Genomic DNA, 12,508 nt, shown 5'->3' on the forward strand with positions numbered 1-12,508 from the left:
TTATATCATGAACTCTTTGATGTGCTACGGAAATTTAATGCTTCTTGTATTCCCTACAACAGTGTCTGAACTACACAAAAGGGTTGATAACTCATTCTGTATGGCTGCCCCAGCTATGATCCAACATGTAATAGTTTAGGTTGCATTGCGTGTCTTCTGTCAATTGTGCGATATTGTGTAACCCGTATTACGATATATTACCTGTGCAACTGGCAACGAGTTAGTCGCGTCGCAAGCATGGATAGCAGCAGGCGGGTGTTAATTACAGGTGGTGGAGGGTTTGTGGGGCTGAAGTTATGTCAGGAACTAACACGACGAGGTTATAAGGTGACCGCCCTTGATGTGAAGTTTGTTAGTGATGCAGCCCTGGTGAAAGAAGAGGACAAAAATATTGATAAAGTGGAGGTATCGATAACTCGTGTCTGTCTATTGCACGCTACACTACTGTAGGCTGATATTACGGATACTAGCCGAGTTAATGAAGTAGTGTCTTCTTGTAAACCTCACGGGATATTTCATGTCGCTTCCTATGGCATGTCTGGGAGAGAAATGGTATGTTCGTATTACACCGGATATCACTGTAATCCTGTATTCTTAGCTCAATAAAGCTCAGATTGAAGCAGTCAATGTACAAGGGACCAGCAACGTGTTAAATGGTACTACAGTATATACAACATATTGTGTTACACATGTATAGCATGTAGGGAACACAATGTCCGATGGGTGGTATACACAAGTACATACAACGTAGTATTTGCAGGTCAGGTGATTGAGAATGGTGATGACACAACACCCTATCTGCCACCTGACCAGGTAATTCCTTCATTACTAGTGGGCGTGACTTACAATTCCTTGCAGCACATTGATCACTACTCTCGTACAAAGTGTATGGCCGAGCAAATGGTTATTGCGGCCAATGGAGATGAGTTACAAGGTGGCAGTGGGCACTTGAGGACATGTTCACTACGATGTGCTGGTATTTATGGTGAAGGGGAGACCAGGCACCTACCAAGGATCGTGGTCAGTTAGTGGGATCACATGACCTCGTGATAACATGTCATTACATATACAGTCATACATCCAGCAAGGATTGTTCTGCTTCAAGTATGGTGATCCTAATTGTTTGGTGGAGTTCATTCATGTTGACAATGTCGTGCTCGGACACCGCCTTGCAGCTATGGCACTTGATGATGACCAGAAACACAAAACTGTGGTCAGTTATTTGTGAGACCAGTGTCTCATGAGTTGAAATTAGCAGTTCCACCCACACCTGTGCTTAGTGTTTGCATAGTCACTATAATAATAGTAGTATACTATAGTAGTATACTATAGTAGTATACTGTACTGAAATAGCAGATTTGACCTTTGGTAATCTTTATGGCCATTTTTCTCCTGAAATTTGATCATTTCTGTCTTTATCTCCCAGAGGCATTACATGGCATGTTAAAACATGGTAGACTTTGTTGAGTGAACCAACTTAGTCTTTATTTGAAGTTAATAGATGATTTCATTACTAAGTTTCCCCATGGGTAATTTACACCTGACTTATCATAACTTCAAAATTGAATTACTTATCAACTTCAAATAAAAACTAAATTGTTTCTTGTTCAACAAGACCTTTACTTTCATACCATGTTTTAACATGCAAATTATTGCCCCAGGGAGATAAAGACAAATGGTCAAATATCTGTACAATAGTGGCCACAAAGGTCAAATCTGTGATGACATTATATCAAAACTACATGTCATGAGGGCTACTATTTATGTGGGAAGTTTCATACTTTTATGAAAAAGTGCACAATTTGGCTAATTTTGGGGGATACACCGCTATACTAGCTATATGCAGTATTACCTATAGTAATCCAACAACTGAATGTGTTATAATATAATACTCTCAATAGCACCTTGACATATTATTTTGAAATACGTCAAGCGATTAGCCAATAGAACAGTATTACACTTGTTTGTCAAGGTCCCTTGACAAAAACCTGTAATAATACTATTTTGATTGGCTAAAATAGTGTGGTGTGTTTCTATTAGAAGTAAATGACAAATAATGTTACCATAGTGATAGATGTCCCATGGCATAGCAACAATGTGGTTGCTTAGCAACAGGTGCTAAGTAACTGTTGCTATGGTAAACTCAATTTTGAGACCATAGTAATGGTACCTGGTGCTAGGCAACGGTTGTTAAGTGTGACTGATCTTTTGTAGTGAATTTCTGTTGCCTAGTAGCAATTACTATGGTTGTCAATAAGATGGATGGCTGTGGTATTCGGGATTAATAGTGCGAGCATTGTAAGGAGTGTGTGGGAGTGTCAAAGTGTCACACTGGGTGATAACTACCATACAGCAGCTACTCAGCTAGACAGAGTGGCTCTGCTACTGTTTAATTATCACCCAGTGAACTGAGTGAAGATAAGTTAGTTATAGTGCATAAACGAATGTTGATTTTATGCTTTGAAGGTTTGATGAATATTGTATGGTGTTGTAGCTACATATTATGTAGGTGGCGAGTGTATTGTTTTTGTTTTGGCAAATGGAATTTCTCGAGTTGGGAAAACACAAAACAAGAGGTAGCTGCTGCTGCTAAAACACCTTACAGTAGTATTGTACAGCTTGTCCTTCGTGATTAGTGGTGGGCGTGGCCACTGGTCCGGCACCACCTTCCATTACTTTCTAGTGGCTCAAGCATGACTGCCTACAGCAAAAATTATTCATGGCGTGATGAACAGTTGGATTCTACGGTCTTCTGCTCACTAATATGGCCAGCATGGGCAAATTCGAACTTTGCTTATGTCATTCGAATGATGCATCCTTCAAACCATTGAATGAATGCAATACATTCGTTTATGCACTAGTTAGTTATCACCATGTGATCGAGCCAATCAGACGTAGTTAGGTGGATTAGGAAAATTATGTGGACACGTGTGACAAAAGCACCATACTTGCACTGTCCACTCTATGTAATCTCATGTGCAAAATTTTGATAGGATCTATCCAATCCCTGCACCCTTGAAGCCATACAAGCTCTGTGTTTAGTTATAACTATTACTTTGTAACTTATATATAAATTTGTGTTGTTTTCAAAACCTTTTCAGGCTTTAAATCATTACACTCACTATTTGACAACTTTCATGCATTAAAACTAAAATTGATCAACTTGTTTTATCACAATTATAGTTGCAAAGCTTAGTGCAGTTCCATCCGGCCTTTCTGCACGAACATCTAGACTTTCACTCTTACAGCCACAGCAGCTATTGGTATTGTGCTCCTCACTGGAACCCAGATATTTTCTTCAAGTGTCCATCCCCAGCCTTCTGGAGAAGGTGTGTGCTGTTCAGGCTGCTCAGATGTACACCATATTTCATCTTTATAGGCTGCAAGTTTTGTGTGCTGTAACAGGGATTGTTGAGTTGGAGGAAGTCCCTCCATTGTCTTCTCTTTCTGACAAAAGAGTTCCTGTCTAAGTTCATTTACAAGTTGAAGTTCACTGGTCTTATCATATACGATGACAGTGAAATGTTCCAAGAGCTGAAAGTGTGTAGTATCAACACTTAATGCAGCAAAAGGATGAAGAGCCATATAAGTAAAAGCTTGTGACACATCACTAAAGTACTTCCATGCTTCCCACGTAGACGTTTTGCCTCGTCCATAGAAAGTAGATGTAGTGTCACATCCCGTGAAACTGTGGAATACAGGGAGAGCTAGTGATTTGTCTCTTCCCAGATCTTCATACACAGCATTGATGTGAATGTAGGAAAAGTGTTTTCCTATACCAAATGCAATCCAGATATTAACATCTTGACAAAATGACTTAAAGTGACAGAATTTCCCAATGACAATCACCACTACATCAGTATCAACAGTGCGGACCAAGACTTTGTGGGATCCATTTAGGATAGCATCTTTTAAATGAACTATGAGCCTTGTATCTGCCTCCTCATGATTACATAATTCCATAGACCTTCTGCTTCCTTTAATGATAGCTGTAGATGTAATAACAACGTGTTTGTTAGCAGGACAATTCCAGTCTGCAACTTTGTAGGAGAGAAATTCAAACAGTTCTTGTTTATTACTTGGATGACATAAAAAGTCAACCATTTTCCAGGCAGCTTATTGTTCCCTGCAACTTTTCTACGGATTCCTTTCCCTCATTTCTCCCTAGCTGACTGCTTGATGCTGTTGGGGAGATATGTGTCCCATACAACATCAACTCTTGTGAAACTTTCTAGCTGTTTAACTATGTGTGGTAGAAAAATTTGGTCAGCATATTATTCATTGAATGTCACAACATTATTAGTGAAGTAAATGCACAACAGCAGCAGCTCCATCAAGAAGCTTTACATCAACAAAACTAGGAGGTTCACTTTGAACATCACTCACCAAAATGTCCAACAGATCAGACTTTTTTCCCAATCATAACTTTCCACAATCAGATAGTGAAGGGGGAAAAGGGTGGTTTTCATGACAAAAAATGTGCTCATATCACTCTCTGTGCTGCATCGCAACATACAGGCAAGAGAAAAGAGAGATGTCATTTTTTAGCAAATAAATCTTTTCAGTGTGTTTTCCTTGAGTTTTCGGGTAAAAAGAGGAAGAGAATTTTTCTTGATGGGATCATGAATTGAATGTGTGCGATTATTTACCACATTTTGTAATATTTGGTACTTTACCAATTTCATAAATTGTGTTCACTGTATTTACTACTGACTGATCTATAACATTCCTTGTGTCCAATACCAACAACTCACTGAAAACCAGATTCTAAATCACTTGGATTAGAGAAGTACTCACATTCAAATTCCTTCAATAGTTGTGCCTGTTCAGGTCCAGCATTTTCTGAATGCTGAAGGATTCTCTGTTAGGCCAACTGCACCACCATCTGATTTGACTACCTCATTATTCTGCTCATGGGCTTGGTCAATTGGCATGGTAGAAAATCTCTTAACAGTTTTATGGATAACCCAATGACCATTTACTTCAAATTCTGTTTGTATACTTACTGGCAAAGTCTCCATGTCTCGTATGTGTATTGGGATCCACCTCGCATAATTATGATGATCAAGGGAACCAAGGCCTTAAGACTTTCAACATACAAAGAAAGTCTCCAGTTCCTGTTAGGTTAGGATAATCCTAAGGCTGCAGCACATGTTGCTATCAGACCTTCAGTGCTGGTCACTGTAAAGTGTTAATAATAATAAGAAAATATTATTCACTCTGTGATCTGATTAAAATTAAACCCAATAGCTCCATGTTGAGTATTGTGTCTCAGTACTGAAATGTTGGACTCTGTGATTTCATCTTCTGCCTCCAATCTTCTCTAGCCGCATCACTGTGTTCCCCTTCAGTATGCATGAAAGCATCTTCCTGCAGTTTTGCCAGTGCCAAAGCTGTCACCTGGTGAGCATGTCTAGTTCTGGTAAGATGCGAAACTTTGAGAAAAGAATCAGCAGTGCCTGTTGTTGTGATGCCTGTTTGTACCAGAGCACTAGTCCAGCCAGATTGTTCTAAATAATCGCCATATGTTCTCCACATTGCCATCTCAATGTGTAGGCCATCAAACATTGCAATGAATTTGTTTTCTCCATGTGTTTCAGGCCATTTCCACTGAACAAACTTGGCAAGGGCAAACAGGGGTGCATTGAATGCCATAACAGGTATCTGACCAGGATTAAGAAATTCTGTGGCACTTCTCAGAACATTAATTCCATGCTTTATCATGGCAGGAGTAGCTGCTTTGTCATAAAAGAGAGGTAAGAGCTGTGTTAATGTGGTACAAGCATCTAATGGCACATGTACATCCTGCAGTGAAGCATGTAATAGTGTGGTGTGCTTCTATTTCATTACTATCCAAAAGCTGGCTGGCATGCTTCAACCAACCTTTTTCTTGAAGCTGTGCATTAGCCAAACAACCCATTGTGGAACTTGTTGTCTTTAAAGCCACTGCAGGCAATATTGTGTAGCTATCAGGCAACAGATGATTTCTTTTGGCATCGACTGAATTCTATCTGATGTCAGTCTGTTTAATTCCTGGATTTTCTGCTGTTGGAAACTGAAATAAGCTAATCCCAGTGCCATGAAAAGATCCTTTAACAGTTGAACTAGTGGGATTGTGATCAAGGTTATCAAGAGCACCAACTGTGAACAATCCACTACGCAATTGAGCTGGAACTACAGCTCCTTTACTAGGATTATCGTCACAAACTGCATTTGCAAGCTGATTCTCAAGCTGCAGTACTCTGTAATAGCTGACACTAAGCTCCAAGTTATACAACTGCATCCTTGACCTAGTCTCAGTATGAATCTTCAAGCCAATGTACAGTGGCAGTGGTGGCTCTTTGTTTGCAGCATGTCGAGACTTGGTGGCAGAATTTGCAGATTTTGTTTTATAGTTGAACAGAATGGTCTGAGACACAGTAAGTGAGTCAGTGAAATCATTGTCTGTAAGATCACTACCATTTAGTAGCTTGGGGATAGGACTGATGGTACTGATGGCAAATAGAAGTAAAATTACCATTAAATTGGAATCCATTGAAGTTAGCAAGTTCCCTGCGTAAAATCTTGGCAGCCTTAGCAAGCAATACAACCTCACCTTCATAATTAGCTTTTGCAATTTGCTTTAACATTTGCTGCATGCCCTGTTCAAAAACCAACACTGTTTTTACCATCATTTTGCTTTTGGACTTGTGGAAAGTACTCAAGGATTTTCTCCCTTAAAAGACGCTATTGATCTCCCTTTGAAAGCCAAGAGTTTGGATGCGTTGCTCATACAACTGATACAATACTGAAAACTTGAAGTAAAACAATCCTTCATCTATGCAATTTTCAGTGTAAGAAAACAGTTCAACAAGAACCCTTGCCTTTACTTGACTCTTCAAAAGACTCACCACATTCCTTAACCTGCTGAAGCTTGAAGGATCTGTGACAATTATGCAATCCTGTTAAACACTCCAAGTGATACTTAGCTTCAAGTGCTACAAGGTCACCACCTTCTATCCTAGCTAGCCATTAATTCTGTATCCTGGAGAAATATAGCCATATGTTGGCACTGACTTGTTTGCTTCAAGAGTTTTAAATTCATGCAGGTTTCCACCTTCTTGCTGACAAAATAAGCAAGCCATCTTTTCCATTGACTGTCGTCGATTCTGTTTTACCACATACCCACCAGTTTTGCTGGCTTCTTCCTTGTCCCTTTTACTCATCAGTCTCTCTATTTTATCCTTGCTGAACTTATTGTGACACGATTTGTGCCATAATGCTTTATTGTTAACCAGATGAGACGTAGTTGTGTCTTCTCCAAAGTTGAAAGCCACTGGTAATGCATTATAAGCTCTAAATGTGCTTACATTACATATAAAGGTACTATAAGGTTGTGACTTGTCTCCTCTCCCATTTACGTTAAGTGGACACTTCAAAGGCTCACTGGAGTTCTTTTGACATACACAACATATTCCAATCCATGTTGGTCTTTATGTATAGAGTGATCTGTACAAAATGTTTAGATAAGTACAGTCTGTTATAAACAAAAGCATGCACCTGACCATATGCATGTGCTTTATTCAAGAATACCACAATCAAAACATTTACAATCAGCTGTTGGCATGGAAACAGTACATTCTTTATCTTTATAGTCAGCTGTCAACATCATGTTTACCAAGGTGTTTAATTAACAACATGTTTTACACATGTTTTCTTGTATCATTATTTTATTGTACTTCAAATTTCTTAATAGGCTATAATTGGTCCCAGGGGTGATACCCTTTTAGAATGAGATGGATCCTATCAAAAATTTGAAGCTAAGGCTTTAAGGAACATGTACAAAAAATTTGGTGCTTTTGTCAGCTGTATCCACTTGCACTTCAAATATGGCTTTTAGCCACCTAACTAACTAGTTCATGACCTCATATCAACCACAAATGGAATTGTACCAGTGGAGTAAATAACCAAATATGGAGATGGTCTGATGATCCTGCATGTAGGGCAGGTACCAATGATTAATCCTTTACACAGCTATTGTGATGGATTAAATAAATGTCCATAAACGGTCTTTGTATATTTTCAGTTGCTCCATCAATCAGTCCCAGCAGGGTAAACTGATAAAGAATAAACTTCTTTCAATATCCTCTGGCTCCTCATGAGTAATCCTCACCACTGCAATGTCACTCTACCAACCATGGATGAAGGCAAATCATACCACTGGAAACTGCTGCTTTGTAAAAACGTCCATTGGCACAGTTTAAAGCCTGTATACAGTGTCTATCTAGTAGCTACAAAGTTATATTCAGACTAATCACACTGCACACTAACAGAAACTAGAACTCACTACAAACAGAAACTTTATTATCCGTAAACTGTCGTACACTGGGATATAGTATTCCGTATACTTGGATGATATCTTCCTAGTAACGGGATGTTTTTCCATCATCCCTTGTGATTAGCGGTAAGAGGGGTTTATAGTTAGCAGTAAGAGGGGTTTATAGTTAGCGGTAAGAGGGGTTTATAGTTAGCGGTAAGAGGGGTTTATAGTTAGCGGTAAGAGGGGTTTATAGTTAGCGGTAAGAGGGGTTTATAGTTAGCGGTAAGAGGGGTTTATAGTTAGCGGTAAGAGGGGTTTATAGTTAGCGGTAAGAGGAGTTTATAGTTAGCGGTAAGAGGGGTTTATAGTTAGCGGTAAGAGGGGTTTATAGTTAGCGGTAAGAGGGGTTTATAGTTGAGATATGTACAGAGATTGAACATTTGATCAGCAAATGTATTTATTTCTTAAACAAAGAAAGGCAAAACAGCAGTCATCTTTGATGCAGATTAGTAAAGATAATACTCTGTTTATGTATTAGAGTATACACTGACGATTATGATAGTGTACATATAAAGTACAATGAAATATTCTAATAGAGTAGATGTGAAATGGCCTACAGACTGACAGAGGTAATGTTAATTGTAATGACATCACAAACTTACTTCCTCCACATCTAATATGTAATAACATACTCCATTGTGTCCCGTGATGTATGGTGGATCATGTGATGTATGGTGGATCATGTGATGTATGGTGATCATGTGGTCTGGATGTCTGGCAGTTGTTTTTAGCTTTTATAATGATTAAATTGTTAGTATTCCAAGTTGTTATGTATCTGTTGCTGCTTTAACAAACTGTTTTATTAGCTCCCATGTGTCCAAACTGTATACTAGCCAGTTATGCAGTGACAGCACTTGTCTTCTTATTATTTAGGGCGGGCAGTCATATTTCATCTCAGATGGAACTCCAGTGAACAACTTTGAATTCTTCCGACCACTGGTGAGCATGCAACACTAGCCACACCCTCTAGCTAATGCTATACTCATCTGCAGATAGAGGGGCTGGGCTATACCTATCCTAAGATCAGAATACCAGTCGGATTGGTTTATTTTGCAGGTAGGTTAGTAATCTACCAATTGATGCACATTATTTCCACCCCCAATAGCATTCCTAATAGAATGGATACACAGTCTAGTTTACCTGGTTACCGGGGGATACAGCTTTCAGCCGTTACTGACAAGAGCTGAGGTAAGACAATAGCCATGTCAGGGGAGGCCAGTCTCATGTGATCTACTAATAACCAGTATTCTAATGTGTGAATTGGTAGTGTATCCATCTGGTGGTCACATCACGCCACATGGCCAGTTTTCATTGACGAGCACACAAATTCCTAGTGTTATGTATTGTACTATAACTAGCTCCGTCATGTCCCAATAGTGGATTAGTGTCGAAAATTACAAAACTTTACAAATCCTTTGTAATTAAGAAACAAGTGTAAATGGGAGGCGTGTCCCTTGGACAACAATGTTCTCCTTAGAGCAGTGAACACTGTAATAGAACATTAGCTAGTTAACTATATTACTCTCTTGGAGCTTCTAATATGAAAAGGGGGCAAGCCTCCAGATCCCATCATCTGACTAAATTGTGAAAAATCACACATGTGGACATGCGTGAAATGATTGGAATGTTCATGTTTAGTGGGTTGCTAATAAGAGCAGGGCACAGTTTTAAAAACATTTCAAGAATTTTCTTGTAATTTAAGGTATCAAGAATGGCTTACAAGTAGATTTGCACTATAAAGTTTGTGATTTGATCATCAGGTGTCAAATGCGCCCATATAGGTGATTTTCCAAAATTCAGTCACATATTACATAATATATTTCAAAGTCTAATGTGTAACAGGCTTGGGGTCAAATACTTTGAAAAGTATTTAAATATAAATACTCTGAAAGTATGAAATACAAATACTTATATCCAGGATGTATTTCAAATACAAATTGTTTTAAAATACTTCTGTACTTTGATCTGAACTACACGTACTGTTTTAATATTGTTCTAATAAATTTCAAGTGTATGGTAAAAACAAGTGTAACATCATAATGCCGGAAAACAATAATGGAGTAGACTTCTTGCTGTTCTTAGATGACATTATGTTACAGGGTTTGAATGCTTGTACTTATACCGTATATTGAAATTTGTTAATCCGTGAAAATTACATACCTCGAAAATTTGTATAATTGGTTAATAGCCACAGCTTGTATAATAGCCGCCCCCGGATAGTAGCCGCTTTACAGCCTAAAATTATTGTAATAAGAGCCGCGGCTTGTATCTGATCATACCGTTGCAAGTGTTGATAAGACACGTTTGAAGCAGAAACCTGGCAAAGGAGTTGCTTTAAGCCAGGAAATAGCATTTTTGAGAGAAGTTAAAATGAATGACAGTGTTGATAGATGATTAAACAAGGTCAGTCACTCATGAATCTGTGTAAACACCACAGGCTGCTGCCACACAAGCCATAGTAGCAGCAGGGTTTTGCTTGCTGAAAGTTATGCTATTAACCGGTCAAATATGGTATACAGTGTAATGGGGTGGTGTCCATTATTTGGAATGTCATTGTATAGGTTAACAAGACAGGAGTGACTCACTACTTCAACATGGACAAGGCTCAACGTCACCTTGGTTACCAGCCATTAAATAGGAACCTTGACGGTGTAGTAGAGTGGTATAAGAAGAGGTTACCACGACAACCCAACAACAAGAACAATTCATGGTTACTAATACTCAATATTTTATTAATGGTGACATTTGTAGCCATTTTGTTCAGTTTTATACCAATGGCTGGTTGATTAGGTGTTGTCATTATGATGCATTCTTGGAGCAGTATTTTATGATCCCTGCAGGGCACATGTTACTATTATAGTAACAATAATACCACTCACTTTCAATGATCACCTTATATGATACTGCTAGTGGTGAATTGGGAGCTTCTTCAAACAAGGATTTTCCCTCATCACAACATTTACCTAATATGGGATCTAACGGTAGAGACCCCAAAAACTCCACTCCCATATCAGTTGCCATTTTCTGTGCTCCGCCAGTTGTAGGTGGGAATATCTGTGACTGGGTCTATGGGTCATGTGACATCACATGATCCAAAATGACATCACTCCTAGAATCTAAGAGGATCTTACAATTCCAAAATGACATCACTCTTAGAAATGGTTGCCTCTAGTTAGCGGACTTCCTATGGGTGATAAACCCAGGCAGACAATACTGAGCAAAACTAACAGGTATGGATATAAGGCAATAAAAGTAGTTTGCTCATGTGGGATACAAAATTTTCAGCAGGTTTTCTGAGTAGAAGGAGTATTCCATTATTAACATTTTTTCACTTTGATACTGTCTGCAAAATATAATTCGTTGTCATAGGAAATAATAAAAGAGTACCCCCCCCCCCCCCCAAATAGACATTTAGCATGACATCATTTTGGAAAAGGTTTATATTATAGTTACAACAAAAAAAAACAGCAGTCAGGTGCACAAGATTTTAACAACTCTAATGCTTACACAACTTCCGCCTTAAATTTGCTGACGCACAAGAACCATTAAAACCTCTGTATGATTCTCAATGAGACTAAACTGTGTGTAAGTTAAGGTGAGTGTGAGTGTTGCTATGCATAACTGATGTAATACTGATGTAGTATACAAAACTTGTCATCACACAACGTACACTAGCTCACCTTACAGTTGGGACACACAAACACACTCATGTTCTCTACTACTCCAATAACTGGTAAATTGACCTTCTGACAGAAATTGATCTCTTTCCTCACATCCATTAATGAAACCTCCTAAATATTAGAAAGAACTTTATTAACATCTTAACTGGAATACAAACACACTACATAACACCTCACAGTAGTATATTGTAATAGTTAGCTAGTGCTCATTTCCTACCATCAGATACTCCCAGGATCACATGAGCTTAAGTGACAGGTGTAGGGCTCACCTGTGGTGTTGTTATGACGATGGCACCATCAACATGACAGTCACTAAGGTACTGTACAATGGAGAGGTGTTCATCAGATGTCCCCGGTGGAGTGTCCACAATGAGGTAGTCAACACTACCCCAGTCTACGTCTCTCAGGAACTGCTTGATCAGTCCTACAAGGGGGAGGGGCTTAGTGGGTGTGGCTGGGACTAGTATGC

At 38.9% G+C, this 12,508-nt stretch overlaps 2 protein-coding genes across 3 annotated transcripts in view; one reads left to right on the forward strand and one right to left on the reverse strand.

Moving 5' to 3' along the window:
• On the forward strand, positions 1-11,176 carry LOC136251486 (short-chain dehydrogenase/reductase family 42E member 1-like). The gene is made up of 10 exons (XM_066043943.1): positions 1-405; positions 451-552; positions 599-656; positions 698-813; positions 859-1,020; positions 1,073-1,213; positions 9,233-9,298; positions 9,352-9,415; positions 9,465-9,547; positions 10,921-11,176. Exons 1-10 carry the CDS (start codon positions 238-240, stop codon positions 11,143-11,145), a joined length of 1,185 nt encoding a protein of 394 aa, XP_065900015.1. The 5' UTR covers positions 1-237; the 3' UTR covers positions 11,146-11,176.
• Positions 11,064-12,508, reverse strand: part of LOC136251491 (cytosolic Fe-S cluster assembly factor nubp1-A-like) — a 2,602-nt gene continuing 1,157 nt past the window's right edge. The window contains exons 7-10 of one of the 2 annotated variants that reach the window (XM_066043951.1): positions 12,309-12,463; positions 12,040-12,150; positions 11,252-11,425; positions 11,064-11,193 (exon numbers count right to left, since the gene is read on the reverse strand). In XM_066043951.1, coding sequence (XP_065900023.1) covers positions 11,185-11,193; positions 11,252-11,425; positions 12,040-12,150; positions 12,309-12,463 — 449 coding nt within the window. In that variant the 3' untranslated portion in view covers positions 11,064-11,184. Of the gene's footprint in view, positions 11,194-11,238; positions 11,426-12,039; positions 12,151-12,308; positions 12,464-12,508 lie in introns of both variants that reach the window. The other variant, XM_066043950.1, reaches the window with a different exon arrangement.

Source organism: Dysidea avara, chromosome 3 (assembly GCF_963678975.1).
Source record: "Dysidea avara chromosome 3, odDysAvar1.4, whole genome shotgun sequence".
NCBI classification, from domain to species: Eukaryota; Metazoa; Porifera; class Demospongiae; order Dictyoceratida; family Dysideidae; genus Dysidea; species Dysidea avara.

Coding starts and splice junctions, on each gene's coding strand:
- LOC136251486 (XM_066043943.1), top strand. CDS start 238: ATGGATAGCAGCAGGCGGGTGTTAATTACAGGTGGTGGAGGGTTTGTG. Junction 553..598: donor GCATGTCTGGGAGAGAAATG/GTATGTTCGTAT, acceptor CTGTATTCTTAG/CTCAATAAAGCTCAGATTGA. Junction 1,214..9,232: donor ACCAGAAACACAAAACTGTG/GTCAGTTATTTG, acceptor CTTATTATTTAG/GGCGGGCAGTCATATTTCAT.